Source organism: Schistocerca cancellata, chromosome 10 (genome assembly GCF_023864275.1).
Source record: "Schistocerca cancellata isolate TAMUIC-IGC-003103 chromosome 10, iqSchCanc2.1, whole genome shotgun sequence".
Classification (NCBI taxonomy): domain Eukaryota; kingdom Metazoa; phylum Arthropoda; class Insecta; order Orthoptera; family Acrididae; genus Schistocerca; species Schistocerca cancellata.
The window spans coordinates 20,104,327-20,122,971 of NC_064635.1; the positions used below are offsets into that span (position 1 = coordinate 20,104,327).

General features: G+C 42.3%; 1 protein-coding gene across 1 annotated transcript in view; it reads right to left on the bottom strand.

Moving 5' to 3' along the window:
• The window catches only part of LOC126106724 (transcription factor HES-4-like), a 92,919-nt gene extending 77,063 nt beyond the window's left edge, over positions 1 to 15,856 (bottom strand). Inside the window, exons 1-2 of the mRNA XM_049913104.1 lie at positions 15,817 to 15,856; positions 12,257 to 12,393 (exon numbers count right to left, since the gene is read on the bottom strand). Of these exons, the coding sequence (XP_049769061.1) occupies positions 12,257 to 12,393; positions 15,817 to 15,856 (177 nt within the window). The remainder of the gene's footprint in view (positions 1 to 12,256; positions 12,394 to 15,816) is intronic.
• Positions 15,857 to 18,645: the final 2,789 nt, after the last annotated feature.

The following is an 18,645-nucleotide window of genomic DNA, read 5'->3' on the forward strand; positions in this document are numbered from 1 at the left end:
AGTGACAGCAGGTTCAACAGTTTAGAATCAAGGACAGAGGACACTCGAGTGCGAATGAACAATATAAATTCTGTTATTACCGACATCCAAGCACAAATCAAAAATTCGAATGACACCATGGAGGAAAAAATTAAAGCCATTACCACTGCTTACGCAAGCGAGCTAAACGCAAGCGTACACGCAAAAATTGATAGTGTTCTTTCGATGGTGGAATCCGCCGAGACCAATATTGGTAGCAAGTTCATAGATATGCAGGCCCAAATAGATGTGTGTAAATCAACTGCGAGTGACTCTTTGAAACATTGCAGTGATGTTTCAAAGAGAGTAAGGTGTCAACCACGTTGGCGAGCGAGTTAAAGACCTTGCTCAGCAAATATCCGATGTCAATATTGACAAAAAAATCGCAGATGTCAACACCGGTATAAGCAATACACTTAATAGGGAATTTGAAGAGTGGATGCAATCCAAAGAACAGTACATTGTCAGCAAGATACACGCTGAACTAAAGGGTACGGTTAAACCTGCTACAGCAGAAATCTTAACCGCTCCCGGTACTTCTGGTGACACTTAACCAGTGAATTAGGTGAAATCAGACGAGCATTTAGCCACGATCTTCCGGAATGGAAACGTCTGCTAAGCAATGATTTAGATCAACTGAAACGACAAGTTACGGAATTGCCAGGTGACCATCAAAGTGAGTATTCGCTACCGCCAGAACACGATAATCGTCAATATCCCGAGTGTCAGGTACAATTCTCACCAACAGTAAATAATACGCGTGACGAAACTTCCACGTCACGTAGTCATGCCGATCAACTAACACTCGTTGAACTAATGCTAGAGGAGAGTGTGCTAAAACACAGAGTTTTTCAGCCTTTTATACCTGAAAAACGAAATATACATCCCACGGTATTTCTAAAATCATTCACAGGTGCTTTTCCAGAATCATGGAACGACAGGCAGCGGATACAGTTCATCTTAGGCTATGTACACGGTGAAGGGTCAATTTGGGGTACAGAAATAATAGACAAATGTCACACCTATGCAGATTTTGAAAAGCATTTTTTGAATAAATTCTGGAGTTCAGGTATACAACAAAGACTCCGAAAGGAGGTTTACAACGCCGAACCTTCCAACACCACAGGAGGAGGTTTGAGACGTTATTTTGAAAAATATCTACGTAAAATTCAGTATTGGGACACGCCCATTTCAACCAAAGATGTAATCATGATCTTAAAGTCAAAACTTCCTGGGTCAATAAGAGAAAAACTAGTTAATGTGAGTGAAGAAGACCTAGAAGCCTTTCTTTCTGTTCTTGACAATTTGGATATGATCTATGAGGATGTGCGTGCGAGCGTAATTACCAATACCAGAACAACAAGACGAATAATGGAAATCGTCACAAGGGAAAGAAATGGAACAATTATAACAGACCACAACAGTACTGTCAGCCGAGTCACTTCACTCCCTCTCACCAAATGAATTTTGCACAGCCGAAAAATGCGACATTTTCTCACCAACCCAACCAACAGTTCAGGAACAATAGTCAGGACAATTCGTCGCATGCTTTTCCTGACACCGCCGGTCATAATAGCCGAGGAAATTCGACCATTTTCTACACACAGGCGAACCAAGCACCAAACGCGATGTCAAATAACACGCAATCAAGAGATGCACAAGTCGTATGGGATACGAACGCAAATTTTCGACCTGGTATGTCGCAAAATACTAGTCAAGTAAAAATAACTGACATTTCAGCTCCACCCCAGTCGGAAAACCATTAGCAGCTTCTTTAGGCCTCCACGGGGAAGCTGCGGAACCAATAAGCTCTCATATCTTTAACCACTCATGCCAACCTAAGAAGAAAGGCGCATGACAAACACATTAGCAAAGTCTTATCGTATCGTATAAATGAACGAGTGCTATTAAAGACCCGCTTCAAACCATCTTTGATTCATCATAAGAATCGCAAGTGGCAGCACTTGTATGAAGGACCATATATTATATTAAGAAAGCCTCACATTGGTTGCTATCTATTAGCTGACCCTGTATCTGGACGAATAAAAGGATTGTTTCATCACGCAGACTTGAAGAAATACCGAGTCAACCATTGAAAATATCTGTTAAGTTAAGCTGCTAAAATAAAATATACACACACTATAAGTTGTCATACTATGTGTGAAGTACCAACGTATGTAAGAGTAATGCACAAGACTAACACCCTGTCGACCTGCCACAACAAGATAAGTAAGTTAATTGAGCCATGAACGACCACAGCCGAAAGAGCTGACAAATAAATATTATAGTAAGGACGTGCTAAGTGCCACCTGCTATCACTTGTTTTAAGTATAGCAAAGCTCTCTCCTCGTGAATGAAATAAATTAAAAATCATTCAGACCAGAATGATTGCTCGTAGGTAAAAAAAAATTGATTAAGGTCGCTTACTCTAATGAGGTAAATGTTATGTTATGCATAAGGAGTGTGTGACAACATATTTTATGAGACCACCTATGAAACGCAGCAGGCAAAAAGCAGCAGCTTAGCATAAAAGAATCAAGTATGTCAATAACGATCCAGGTAGCAGGAAAGAAGTGCGCAACTCAGTTATTTTATTATAATACGGAGAAAGCCGTATAACGTCATAACAATTTTACCTCACAGTGCAGCTGAAATACTTACAAAGATCATTTATAAATAAACTAATTTAGTACTAGAAATATCTATTTCAGGTCCTCGAAATACGACGTTTTTTTTTCCCTTCGAAAACCAATTTTACGATACATGGAACAGAAGATAGTTAACAGACACAGTTCACTGCTAATGCATGGTTTAAGTAGTTTTAGATATGCATAGAAAATTGTTTAGAGAGCTGGATCAGACGACACTGAAACTACTGTATCGATTTAGTTATACTATTTGTTATGAAAAACTAAGATGATAATAATTTATATTAAGCTCATCATATCATACGTCATTAACAATGTATCTTCAAATCTAATCACTCCATAAAAGTCTTTTGTGTTTCCCTCTAACCAGTATCCTTACCATTCTACCCTCTCCAGTAGAGAAGTGAATTTTACGAGCTGGTTACATGATTGATACATACAGGCTATACGAATGGATAGTCGTGACACATTGGTTGTCGACGGGCTATGCTTATTCTCCGCAAATTGCGAGTTCAATTAAGATTTGTCATGTGCAATTGCACAAGAGGGAACACCAAGCTTCTCAATTTCTCTAATGGTAGTTTGAACACGAACTGTTCATCACGTAAACGAAGCCACATTGACTATGTCTTCAAACTAACGACGTAATAGAGAGAAAATAAAAGAGCTGAACTTGAGAAAAGAGTAACTATTGTAAAAAGAAAAGAATAACAAGATTTCGAACAAAGTGTAAACCAAAAGTGCCTTGGAAGCACTAACTACGAACAAGAGACACTCTTTTCGTCAGGCCTTGTAGTCACAGAGACTAAATATTTCTTTGTAAATAATTTTTAGACATATGTATACTAAATGTTAACTGTACTTTGTAGTAATAATGCAGTCAGTATATGCTGCTGCGTGTGAACCGACTATAGACAAGTAATTAATGGACACGTATAAAAGTGGTGCGTGTGAACCTTAACATGACGACCAAATAAATGTGAAGACGAATTAATAATAACGTGTGAACTGAAAAGGTGATAACTCCAAGGACACGTGTGAAATATCGCGTGTGAAGTAATGTTATAAGTACTTGTACCACGAAACCACGATGTAGAAAGCCGAAGAGTGAAAGTGAAAAAGTGTTGTACTTACCACAAATGGTACTGTACGCCTTTCCACGGACACATTCTTCGAAACAGCTGCGGGAGTCGCCGCATCTGGCTGCTTCCGTAATCCAGAGTCGATGAAAAACTGTGTAAAAACTCACACCACGGCTAGTAGACACCAAACGCTCTGCTTCTCGCAGAATACTGCTGCTAGCGTTGTGGAACTGTCAAGTTATTATCACGTGATTGTGACCAACGGACGTAACACTGTGTACGCTGAGCGCTCAACAATCAATTTTTCTTTGTACAACGAACGCGGATGCCAAATGTTTGAAATGCATTCAAAATAAAATATGATAAAGCAATGAATTAAGCACTCATGTACCTTGTGAAATTATAAAGACACTAATCGGAAGAGTCTTAAGCTCGATTTTGACAATTGCTACCGAATTTACTGACCAGGCCGAGTAATGACAAAAACGTGTCGAACCAAATAAAACCAGAAAAATAGATAAATATGAGAACTAAGCATTCCTAAGAGAATGAGACCTTATGTACATAAACAATTTTTATCCTTACCTAATCCAGTTTTCTTTTAGACTAAGTTATTAGTAAGTAAGCACATTCTAATACAGATTTTTTTCTGTATTTTTCACGTACGAAAACATAAATGGAAGCACGGACATGTGTCAAGTGAAACAGAGACCGCCACCATACGGCTCAACATGTTGCAGAACCAATCTTCCAGTTCCTGACCCACGACGTATTTCCAACGCAACACACACCCCAACAACTACTCCAACTTCCACAGTGAAAGTGATGCCCTACTTTCCCTCCACTGTGAAAGTGTAATCAATTTCCTCACTCAAGTGCAGTGCTATCATTTATACCCGAAGTTCTACCACTCCCAGTGCAACTCATACCTACCCAAGTGTAGTGAAACATTTTTTTTGCAGGTCATGAAAGCCACAAATAAGTAAAGTGCTACGTATTTACTGCAAGAAATCTTCGATGAAACAACGACAAAAATATTCCTGTAATATGTCATTGTAAAACAAGAATGTCAATTTTTTGTAACATATTTTTTCCACGAGTGCACACAGCACCCAGACTTCCTGCGAAGTCAAGTAATTTATTTCTTTGTTTTTTTTTAAATATTTATTATGCCATGTATACTGAGAAATGAACGTTTGTTATCCTTGTACAATACATTAGAAAGAGCACAGTTCAATTGTCATGTAGTTACCCTATGGACAAATTTCTATCAATTTCAGTCGTACGAATATACTTACCTGATACTCTGTATGTTAACCACTTTGCCTGATGTAGTGTGTAAAATCTATTGTAAGGAATTTTTGCAAGTAATACTAACTTGTTTCACGAAAGCAATAATATCACGACTACGCGTGAGTCACGATGATCCTGACGGAGTCATCGCTCCTCACGCGGGAAGCAATGTGATATTATTGGATTTCAGACATTTTGCATATGAGAAAAGGACAGCCATCGAGCTGTAGTTTGTAATGATACTAAGCATGACAACGCGAGAGTCAAGAAACGAAATCTGTTTATAACGTGCGCCAGCGTTTAAAAGGTACTTTTTAAAAGCGAGTCATAGTGTTTAACTCGCTGGGCGCAAATATTTAAAATCGTTGCCGCAGCGCTTGATAGCAAGAAGCTGCGAAACAGAAGAAAGAACAATTTATCATTTATTAGAAAAATTCTAGTCTTTATAGTTAGTTGTACTTCTGGTCGCCGATATGTTAACATGTACTTCATTACCTTTGATGTTTGGTCACCGACTTGTTAAGACGTGTTGTGTAGAACCGCTACAAGTTATATTTCATTTAGTGTGAAAAACCACGTAATCACCAAGAAAAAAGAAACGCTTTTGTAAACCTTGTGACGATAAAAAATACTTACGCGCACGCCAGGACATTTAATTTTTACAAAATACCACACATAAAAAAGCAGCGATTGTTGGACTGCTCCATGTATGAGAAAAACATAAAAATGTAAGTTTTGTATTCATTGTAAATTTGTTAATGTTTATAGTTTACCGCCTTTGTTCTTTGAGAATATATTGATGCTTCACTGTACAGAAAATCTATGCTTATTCTTTTCTTTAAATTAACCACAAATAATGTTTATGTTTAAATGAACTTTGTTACAGGTTCGCTCTTTATCGCGGTGTCTCGATTGTATTTGGGAGACCATTAATGTGTTCAATTTCCGATCTGACAACTTTTTTTACAAAATTTCACTGTTTTGCATTCATTTCCAATTTTTTTTATTATTCAAATAGGTCCCTTGGGTAATTTCATTGAAGAGTTTGATTGCGTGAAAGCAATCCGGGTTAAGAGGTCATTTGAGAAACTATTTTCGCGCAATCAATCTGTACGTCTCCTGAACACAATCGAGAACCGACGCATCGGCGATCATTCATTAATTTTTCTCTCTTTCCAAGTCGTACCAAAAAACGGCCAAGGAGAACTGTCGTCAGTACGCAGTCTAGTATTACAGGTTGCATTCTTTATCTTGTCGGCAAATATTGCCATAAATTATCATCATCAATGTTATATTTGGTTAAATGTGAAAAGCAAAAAACCTTTTAACGCTAGAACTATTATAGTTGATAAGTTTGTTGAGCGGTAATATGGCTTCCTAGATCAGTTCTTTACTGCTGCATTCTACTGACAGTTTTGTATTCAGTTTTTCATATCTGTTTTTTTTCGCCGATAATAAGCTTCAGGATTTTTTAAAATTCATGCTGCTTCGAGATCCACATGGACGATGTAGCGGGCAAAAGCAAGCATACTCTGCACATCACAGCTAAGTGTCTTGCAGAGGGTTCAGTTGAACCACATTAGCACAAATTCTCTTTTATCCCATACAGGAGAAGCGTGTGGAAAAAACGCCTTCCAAAATACTTCTGCACTCGGAGAGGAAAGTTGATGGGTGAAATTTCGTGAGAAGGTTCCGCCGCAACGAAAAACGACTTTGTTTTCGCGATTTCGACCCCAAATCCTATATCATGTCCGCGACACTCTCTCCCCTATTTCTCGATAGTACAAAATGTGCTGCCCTTCTTTATACTTTCTCGATGTATTCCGTTAATCCTATGTGGTAAGGATCCCACACCGCGCAGCAGTACTACAAAAGAGGACGTACAAGCGTAAATTAGGCAGTCTTTTTGATAGATTTATCGCACTTTCTAAGTGTAAATCCGAAATTTAAGCGATTGCTTGTAGCACTCATATGGATGATCTCACACTTTTCATTATTTAGGGTCGGTTGTCAATTTTCGCGCCATACAGATACCGTTTCCAAATCGTTTTGCAGTTTGTTTTGATCTTCTGATGTCTTTATTAGACGATAAACGACAGCATCATCTGCAAACAACCTAAGACGGCTGCTGAGATTGTCTCCTAAATCGTTTATATAGCTAAGGAATACCAGAGGGCCTATACCACAACCTTGGGGAACGCCAGAAATTACTTCTGTTTTACTCGATGACTTTCCGTCAATTACTACGAACTGTGTCCTTACTACGAGCTGTGACCTTACTGACAGAAAATCACGAATCCACTCGCACAACTGAGACGACATTCCATACGCACGCAATCTTACTACAAGCGGCTTTTGACATACGGTCTCAAAAACCTTATGCAAATCCAGAAATACAGAATAAATTTGTAATCCCTTGCCGATAGCATTCAACACTTTGTGTGATCTTGTTGTGTTGGACAAGAATGATTTTTCCTAATCCGCATTGACTATGTGTCAAAAATGGTTCAAATGGCTCTGAGCACTATGGGACTCAACATCTTAGGTCATAAGTCCCCTAGATCTTAGAACTACTTAAACCTAACTAACCTAAGGACATCACACACACCCATGCCCGAGGCAGGATTCGAACCTGCGACCGTAGCAGTCCCGCGGTTCCGGACTGCAGCGCCAGAACCGCTCGACCACCGCGGCCGGCGACTATGTGTCAACAGACCGTTCTCGTCGAGGTTATTTATAATGTTCGAGTAGAATATATGTTCCAAAATCTTGCCGCATATCGACGTTAAGACATGAAGAACTGCAAAATACTTTAAGTAAAATGTAGCCACTCTTTGATAGTCAATATTAATGGAACAGAATGGCATACCGTTTCCATACTTGCACGGGGTGAAAGGTTATTTCATGTGCTCGACGTGACACCCATCACCAGCCGAACAACATCGATGCCGCTGAACTGTTGATCGAACTACGGCAGTCAGTGTTGGCCGGTGTGATAGACGCACAGGACGCCTCGATGGTTTCTCGTAGCTCGTTCACTGCAGCCCGCTTCTGTTTAACTTCATTTTTCGAGGTCCCCTGTTAGCAGTCAAGAGTTGTAAGGTCTAGAGACTATGGTGGGTACTCAAGTGCTCCTCTTCCACGTATACATCGTCCAGATAGATTTACATCCAAATGGGCTCTGTGGTAGTGAGACGGAGTGCCATCTTGTTGTAAAATCTTTCATTTCCAAACACCTCTCGGATGGCCGGTAAAATTAGGTAAAATCAATGTTTGCAGTATCTGAAGGTACTCCTCACCATCTACGGTACCTTCAAAGAAGAATGGGCCAATCAAACCACACGGTAAATTAACATGTTTGTCCTTGTAAACGTGAGGATTTTCAGGAGATCAGTTCTTGCAGTCGTGTCGGTGTGCAGTACCGTTCACTTTGAATGGCACCTAGTCAGACCAGTTACCATCCCTGCATACCGTACATCCTCGCGAAGTATGCCTCAAACCATTTGCAGTACCCCATCCTCCGGTCCGTATCGTCCTCGTTTGTAGCGTGCAGCGATCTTGGAATGTACACTTCCCACTTTGCAGCCTTCAGAATTCATCCTACACTGTACCACACAAGCGGCTCGTAGTAAAATTGCGTCCTTTTGGGATATCGTCTCAGTTATGTGACTGGATTTGCGATTTCCTGTCAGAGAGGTCACAGTTCGTAGTAATATAGATAAATGACCTTGTGGATGACATCCGAAGTTCACTGAGGCTTTTTGCAGATGATGCTGTGGTGTATCGAGAGGTTGTAACAATGGAAAATTGTACTGAAATGCAGGAGGATCTGCAGCGAATTGACGCACGGTGCAGGGAATGGCAATTGAATCTCAATGTAGGCAAGAGTAATGTGCTGCGAATACATAGAAAGATAGATCCCTTATCATTTAACTACAAAATAGTGGGTCAGCAACTGGAAGCAGTTAATTCCATAAATTATCTGGGAGTACGCATTAGGAGTGATTTAAAATGGAATGATCATATAAAGTTGATCTCGGTAAAGCAGATGCCAGACAGAGATTCATTGGAAGAATCCTAAGGAAATGCAATCCGAAAACAAAGGAAGCAGGTTACAGTACGCTTGTTCGCCCACTGCTTGAATACTGCTCAGCAGTGTGGGATCCGTACCAGATAGGGTTGATAAAAGAGATAGAGAAGATCCAACGGAGAGCAGCGCGCTTCGTTACAGGATCATTTAGTAATCGCGAAAGCGTTACGGAGATGACAGATAAACTCCAGTGGAAGACTCTGCAGGAGAGACGCTCAGTAGCTCGGTACGGGCTTTTGTTGAAGTTTCGAGAACATACCTTCACCGAGGAATCGAGCAGTATATTGCTCCCTCCTACGTATATCTCGCGAAGAGACCATGAGGATAAAATCAGAGAGATTAGAGCCCACACAGAAGTATACCGACAATCCTTCTTTCCACGAACAATAGGAGACTTGAATAGAAGGGAGAACCGATAGAGGTACTCAAGGTACCCTCCGCCACACACCGTCAGGTGGCTTGCGGAGTATGGATGTAGATGTAGATGTAGATGTAATTGACGGAAAGTCATCGAGTAAAACAGAAGTGATTTCTGGCGTTCCCCAAGGTAGTGTTATAGGCTCTTTGCTGCTCATTATCTGTATAAATGATTTGTGAGACAATCTGAGCAGCCGTCTTCGGTTGTTTGCAGATGACGCTGTCGTTTATCGACTAATAAAGTCATCAGAAGATCGAAACAAACTGCAAAACGATTTAGAAAAAATATCTGAATGGTGCGAAAAGTGAAAGTTGACCCTAAATAACGAAAAGTGTGAGGTCATCCACATGAGTACTAAAAGGAACTCGTTAAACTTCGGTTACACGATAAATCAGTCTAATCTAAAAGCCGTAAATTCAACTAAATACCTAGGTATTAGAATTTCGAATAACTTAACCCTTTAGTGACCAAATTATTTCCGGAAGTTGTTGACTTTTTATGAACACTTTATTGGGCTAAGAAACGGTTCATAAAATCGTAATTTAAATTTTGAAAGTGAGAGTTTAGCCTACGTGTATAAAAAAAAAATTAAGTGGGAACTATTGTTCCCACCGAAATCTGGAGTAACTTCAATTGATAATTTTAAAAAATGTATTTCCTTTATTTTTTAGTACAAAAACATTTCATTTATATTTGTATTAGTTCATACTGTCCTTTGAGTTCACTAAGGTGATGTACTATGGCACTTAGAGAAGCATGATGCTACACACAAAGGTTCACGACAGTTGCTACACATTATTTTTGTTCTCTTTTCTTTGTTCTTGGTGCTACATTGGCGGCATCTTCTGTCTGTTGTACATTTTGTAGGGAAATGTGTCCAACTTTCTCCGGACAAACTTCATCTGGTACTCCAGACACACCTCTTTTTTGGTGTTTGAAATGCCTTCTTCTTCTCTTACGACTTGAGAAGCCAGAGATAAGCTGCCTTGCCAAGTGCGATCTATACTGTAGCTCCCACATAACGTAGGAATTGACAAATGCCAAATCCACAAGAAAGAAAAACACTTTGTGCCACCACTTCCATGAACGACGGCCTACAGCATACCGTTCACGCAGCTGATCAAATCTATCCACTCCTCCCATTATTTTATTATACTCTGCCACAGCCAATGGGCAGAATACTTCACTTCTGCTTCCACTAACTTACCTTGTAATATTTATGTAATTTTCAGTCAAATCCAGCAAATATACACGAATACTATCTCCCTCATAAATATAAAAGTAGATAAATACAACACAAGTCACTTCACACGCAAAAGGAAAGCACACTATCCAAAAAACGCTGTAGCGGTCGAAGCAGTGGCTCGTTTTCACGCGGGAACTGCGTTTCTGGATTGATTGACTCACAAGGTAGAAATACAACAGCTTTCGCCTAAACGTTGACAATCTACACATAGTTAGCACACTCTAACAGAGATGGTTGCACAAGTCAGAAGTGGGAACACGGATTACAACTGAACTTACAGCGAAAACAAATAAGTGGGAACTATAGTTTCCACTGGTCACTAAAGGAATAAATTGGAAAGAACACACAGAAAATGTTGTGGGGAAGGCTAACCAAAGACTGCGTTTTACTGGCAGGACACTTGGAAAATATAACAGATCCACAGAGGATACTGCCTACACTACGCTTGTCCGTCCTCTTTTAGAATACTGCTGCGCGGTGTGCGATCCTTACGAGATAGGACTCACGAAGTACTTGGAAAACGTTCGAAGAAAAGCAGCACGTTTTGTATTATCGCCAAATATGAGAGAGAGTGTCACAGAAATGATACAGGATTTGGGCTAGAAATCATTAAAAGAAAGGCGTTTTTCGTTGCGACGGAATCTTCTCACGAAATTCCAATCACCAACTTTCTACTCCGAATGCGTAAATATTTTGTTGACACCGACATCATCATGATAAAATAAGGGAAATCAGATCTCGTACGGAAAGATATAGGTGTTCATTCTTTCTGCGCGCTATACGAGATTGGAATAATAGAGAATTGTGAAGGTTGTTCGATGAACCCTCTGCCAGGCACTTAAATGTGATTTGCAGAGTATCCATGTAGATGTAGATGTAGATCCTATGGTTGCTCGGCTTACCCCTCTTTCACGTGCACTGTGCTGCATAGATTTTTGAGGTGACCTGGTAAAATGTTGCAACACAGGAGCGCTGGACGCTGGATTTGTTGATGTTTTTGGTCGGCGAGACTTTTCCTTATGCACATCCTGAAAAGTACCGTCAGCTTCAAATTTACCACGAATGCGTTAAACTTGTACGTGTTGGTGGCTGAGTTCAGAACACATTACGCCATTGCTGTTGTGCCTCCATCATATTTCCGTACTTCCAGTAACACTTGCGCTGTTCAAACAACAACGCGCGAAGATCTGTTGAGAAAACAATGGATCACGCTACCACGCAAAATTGCAACGATATGTCATTTTGTTCCAAAGATATTAAGTATCAAAGATGTGCTTAATAGAGAAATCGACTACAGTACCAACGTAAATGGGCGTGTACGGCGAGAGCGCTGGTGGAAGGCAGGCTCGCAGAGCGTGGGCGGCGCACAAGCGAACTTTCGGGGCACCCTGTGCGGCGCGGAGCGGCGCGCGACTTGCGGGGCGGCGTGTGGCGGCCGGCGGCGCGCGCCACCTCAATTACTGGCTGGCGGCCGCGCCGAGCGCCGGGCCGGGGCTTCCCCGCCGCGCCGCGCCGGCCTGCAGGCCTGCCAACCCACCCCACCGCCGGCCGCCCTTTTGTGAGCGCGCGCGCCCGGCGCGGCCGGGTGGCGGCCCTGGCTGCGGAGCGGCAGCCCGCCAGCCGCCGGGTTTCAATCACACCCACACCGGCGCGGCGCGCGCGCACACACACACACACACACACACACAGGCGTCGCTTTGACGGCGCCGCTGCTGCTGCCGCTACCGCTGGCGAGACGCCGACGCCCGCCGCAGCGGCAGCAGCCGCCGCTGCGATTCTTTAACAAGGCGCGCCGGAACCAACAGCCAGCGCAGCGCGCAACACACTTCTCTCTTTTTTTTATTTCCACTTTTTTTCCTGTTCCGACGCAGTCAATAACAAATAATTGAATACCCGATTTCAAAACAGCTGGCATACTTTTTAACCTGCGTATCATTTGACGCGTTGCGGGAGATGTATTCCCGCATTCCGCAAAACTCTCGCAGTGGCAATTCTTTCTCGCTTCCTCCACTCTCTTCATTAATTGTGTTGTACTCTAAGGCAGCATGCCGCGTTATTTCCTTTGCAATTGAGGAAATAGAGGATGTGATCGCCGTTTTTCCGATCTGTGTGAAATGTCGCTGCTAATTTGCTTACCAAAACAATGCTTCCCCCATGCCAGCCCCACGATTTCTGAGTAGTTAAGCAACCTAAACCACTTAACAGATGCAAGTGTTCCGCTAGCTTCCTATCAGAATATGCCAATAACTAGCTCCACAATCAACAATCATATGTAACCGCTTGCTCGATGAAGGTCAGTACCCATGACTGGAAAGTTGCATAGGTCACACCAGTATTCAACAAAGGCAACAGGAGCAATCCACTAAAGTACAAGCCCGTATCATTAACGTCGATGTGCAGTGTTCTATCTACTCACATGAATAATTGAGTGCTATCGACAAGGGGTTTCAAACTGGTTTCGTAATCTAGATTTCCATAAGGCTTTTGATAACGTACCTCACAACCGGCTTGTAATCAAACTGCCTGCTTACGGAATATCGTCTCCCATGCTACTGGATTTGCGGTAGAAGGGATTTCTGGCGTGTTGTTATACGCCCTCTGCTGTTCCTTATCTATATAAATGATTTCGGAGACAATCTAAGCAACGTCTTAGGCTGTTTGGAATAATCCTGTCATTTATAGTCTACTAAAGTCATCGGAAGATGGCTCAAAACGGTTCAAATATCTCTAAGCGCTATGGGACTTAACATATGAGGCCATCAGTCCCCTAGACTTAGAACTACTTAAACCTAACTAACCTAAGGACATCACACACGTCCATGCCAGAGGCAGTATTCGAATCTGCGACCGTAGCAGCAGCGCGGTTCCGGACTGATGCGCCTAGAACCGCTCGGCCACAGCGGCCGTCTCATCGGATGATTAAAGCCAATTGCAAATTGATTTAGATAATATTTCTGTATGGAGTGAAAATTGGAAATTGACCATAAGTAATGAAAAGAGAGATCATCGACATGAATGACAAAAGGAATCAGTTGAACTTCGGCTACACGATGAATCAGTCACATCTAAAGACCGTAAATTCGACAGTATACGTAGAAATTACAATTACGAACAACATAAATTAGAACGGACACATAGAAAATGTTGTGATGAAGGCGAACCAAAGACTACGTTTTACAGGCAGAGCACTTGAAAATGCAACAGATCTGCTAAAGAGACTGCCTACACTACGCTTATCCGCCCTCTTTTGGAGTACTGTGGGATCCTTACCAGATAGGATTACCAGAGAACATCGAGAAAGTATGAAGAAGTACAGCACGTTATGTATTATCAGAAATAAGGGAAGGAGTGTCACGGACATGATGCAGGTTTTGTGATGGAAGTAACTAAAACAAAGGCATTTTTCGTTTCGGCCGAATCTTCTCACGCTATTTCAGTCACCAACTTTCTTCTCCGGATGCGAAAACGTTTTGTTGGCGCTGATCTGCATAGGGAGAAACGATCACATAAAAAAAAGTGAAATCAAAGCTTGCACGGAAAAATGTAGGTGTTCGTTTTTTCCGCGCGCCCTTCAAGACTGGAATAATAGAGAACTAGTGTAAAGGTGGTTCGATGAACCGTCTGTGGGACACGTAGGTGTGATTTGGAAAGTAACTATGTGCATGTAAATGTAGATGTCGGCACACGGGACATTTTTCCATCCTGAAGCTTACGGCAAACCGACGTGGAAAGAAATACTGTAATTCTTGAACTGGCACACTATTGTGGATGGATGTTAATATCTTTATCGCCCTCGTGATTTATTCTTCATGGTGCGCACAGTATACGTATATTCTTTTGGTGTTGCGAAGGAAACAGCACGTCGCAATAACAAAATAACAGGAGGTACGGGTTCAAGTCCCGACAGGACAGAGGCACAAATTTTAATTCATTTCTTCAGCTTCTATCAATACAGAAAATCTCTTTAGAAACAAATTAGTTCCATGGGATTCATTCTGACGCCTGTCGTCTTCCTAAGAATGCTTCTTCTATGTCAGTAAAACGTGTAATTCAGTAGGGCTCGTTTCACACTGGGACACTTGTGACGGTCACCGGTGACTGTGGCGAACACTGCTGGGCCACTGGTGTCCCGCACTGCAGCTGTTGCCAACTGATTAGTTGGTGAAATGGACTCGAGCGAGGAGGAACTGTTGTTAGTACTTGTAATGAGGAGGACGAGGAGGAGGAGAATGAAGACAAAACGTTCATTACACATACATCCACTGCTACGTGATCGGCTGGAGAAAGGATTGTATTACACCCTTTATGACGATCTGAGACAATCTGAGAAGAAGTTTTTTCAGTATTCTCGAATGTCAAAAACTTCATTTGATGAACTACTAGCATTCTCCTTGTAGGTTATTGACCTCCTAGCCTCGTACAGGGATAGAAAATATATTTCGCTATTCTTGTGGTCCGAAAAATACGGTATTAAAGTGAAAAAAGAATATAGAACTTACCAATTTTGTTTCTTTCATCTATGATCTTTTCATCGAAATCAGGCACAAACTTCGTAATAATTTCTTGCCACGCTTTCATTTTCATGACTTTGTTACTGTAGTCATCGCTTTTCATATCCCAAGTAACGGGACGACTTTCCACTTCACTTATAAAATCTTCTGAGTTGATGAACTCTAAACTCACGGCTGCACTGTGTGGAGAACCACTGGGCTCAGCAACGGCTGCCCGTCTGTTGGCAACTCTGCAATGCCGTGTCTGTGATCGGTGTCCCAGTGTGAACACTCCAGTACAAGCTAATGCATGTCCGGCGGTCACCGCAGCGAACACAGTGTTGGTGGCCGTCACATGTGGCGAGGGTGAGTCACTACTGGGTCACCGTGACCCGGTGACTCAGTGCAGTGTCCCGGTGTGAATGCTCCAATTCAAACGAAGGTATCTCTATCAGTGACCGTCACCGGTGACCGTCACAAGTGTCCCAGTGTGAAACGAGCCTAAGATCATGCAGTCCACCTTACCCTTACCTCTGCCCCATGTGAAAAGCCATTCGCAAGTCTCGCTCATCGGGGAAAATTGCATGATTTTTCAAGTAATGAATTAAACGCTATTAAACAGATGCCGTGTTAAAAATGGGAAATGCGTTTTGGTGAATAAATTTTAAAAAATCCTTTGCAACATGCAAAAACGTGCTTTCTTCGAAATTACTGCAATTTACACACAGCTGCTGTGAGAAATGGCCATCACAAGGAACTGGATATATAAGGTGTCCGACAGACTTGTAGAAGCTGTCTTGAGGAAGAAATCGAGGATAGGAACCCGTGTCGGAAACGTCATCCGATGACGCTAGATAGCGTCGAAGTTATAGGCGCGGGCGCCTGCAATTATGCCGCCCCTTCGGCAGCAAATGTGACGTTATACGCTGACGGACCGTAGCGGAACATCTCGCAATGTCGTTTGTTATTCAGTAATCCCGACTGATTGCTACGATAGCAGCTGTATATAAATGACAGTAATTTTACCGCACGCTGCAAATGAATTTTTTAAAATGTATTCACCCAAACGCACTTCACTTTATTAACAAGGCAGCTTGAAAAACTATGTTCTCCGATGAGGGAGGCTTTAACCTGATTTTTTACATGAGTGGGGGAGGGGGGAGGGGCGGAAGGGGGACAGAGAATAAGGGTCCAAAGAGGCCATCAACGAAGTGGACTGAAAGAAGGAAAATAGCTCACAGGAAGAGAATGAGGGCCATATGGGAAATCAGTAAAATAGTTCTACAAGCACTGCGTCACCCGACAGAGATGGTACGCAAATTTACATACAAAGAAACTGGAACATCTGCCTAATATCGTGTAGGGCCCTTACGAGCATGCACAAGTGGCGAAACGCGACGTGGTATGGCCTCGACTAATGTCTGAAGTAGTTCTGGAGGGAACTGACCCCATTAATCCTGCAGGGCTGTCCATAAAAAGATCCTGCAAGATCGGGATCAACGACGACTGAAGAGAATCGTTGACAGAAGTGCAATTCTACCGCAAATTGCTGCAGATTTCAGTGCTGGGCCATCAACAAGTGCCAGCGTGCGAACCATTCGACGAAACATCATCGATATGGGCTTACGGAGCCGAAGGCCCACTCGTGAACACTTGATGACTACACGACACTAAGCTTTATGCCTCGCCTGGGACCGCCAACACCGTCGTTGGACTGTTGATGAATGGAAACATGTTGCCTGGTCGAACGAGTCTGGTTTCAAATTGTATCGAGTGGATGGACGTGCACGGGTATAAAGACAACTTCATGAATCCATAGACGCTGCATGTCAGCAGGGGACTGTTCAAGCTGGTGGAGGCTCTGTAATGGTCTGGGGCGTGTGCAGCTGGAGTGACACATATACATACGACTCTGATAGGTGACACGTACGTAAAGCCGTCGACACACGGACCGTGCATCCGAGCGTTGAGCGTTGAGCGTGCCGAGTTTCTGACGTTATAGCGTGGAACAGCACGTTCGGGAGTCTTTCCGAACGTGCAGAGCAATATCTGGCATGTCAGATATTCTGAGCGTGCGTCTGAGCGTTGACCAATGAGATGGCACAACGCCACCTACGTCACACACACGCCGTCTCCCTTCAGTAGAGAGTTGTGGGGCGCCATATTGGCGTTCATTTCAAGCTTATACGTATATATGCCGTTTATGAGCACCAGCAAGTTAAGAATCACTGAAAAACCCGTTGTTAACTGTGTGATTCGTTCCAATAAAATAATGAGAAACATCATATTCGTGGCAAAAGAATTATTGTAACTCGCGTATTATGAGAGTAGGCTATTTGAAGGCAGCCACACACTGAAGATCCACCCAAAACACATTGTTCTTGGTACAATTTGTTATAATTAAATTTCAATTAGTAACAGAGCCACGATTAAGGTTTCCAGCAAGGGTAAGACAATATGGATAAGTGTTAAGGGACTGATGTTGGTTTAGCGTAGTGAGCAGCGGTGGTTCGCGTCTTGACATTGCAAATTTTTTTTCCTACCATTGGCGTTTTTATTAGGTTCTGATACTTTATTATTAGTTTAATGTAAGTATATACTATAATATTTGATGTAATGTAAATATAAGTTCACGTCTTTTTGAGGGGTGACTTGGTTCGATTGGCTTAATTTAAAGGACAGCTTGCGCTATTTGTGTAAAGATATTTTGCTCGCTTTTCTTTTACGCTTCGTAATTCACATGTTGCAAAGATTCTGCTACTGGGCAGGAACAGTGATCAAGTAAGACTGACCTTGGGGTTTTACTAAGATGTGGGAATGATGAAATAATGTTTATCTTATGCGGAGAAGTATTCCAAATTTGTAACGCGCTGTTTGTAATGGAACTTTTTATAAGCCTGTGTCCTTATTGATTGGACATGGTACTTTACTTTTCGTGGACGATGGAGGAAATGTGCGTTTTAATAGAGATAAAGTGGGAATTTTACGCTCGCCCGTTGAGTAAACAGTGTGATTTGCGAACTAGAAACATCCCTCAACTGCCGCTGGAGTGCGCTGCGATCACGTATACCCCGTTGGGGCCCACGTACCGTATGCACAAGTCGCATCGTTCCTGAGCGTTCAGCAGCACGTTGAACTTGGCACGCTCAACGTTAACGTTCGACAGCACGGTCCGTGTGCCGACGGCTTAAGCGTCCTGTATGATCACCTGTAACCATTCACGTGAATTGTGCAGTCAGACGGACGAGGGCAATTCCAGCAGGTTAATGTGATACCCCACACTACGGAGTGGCTCCAAGAACGCTCTTCTGAGTTTAAACACTTTCGCTGGTCAAACTGCCCAGACATGAACATTACTGA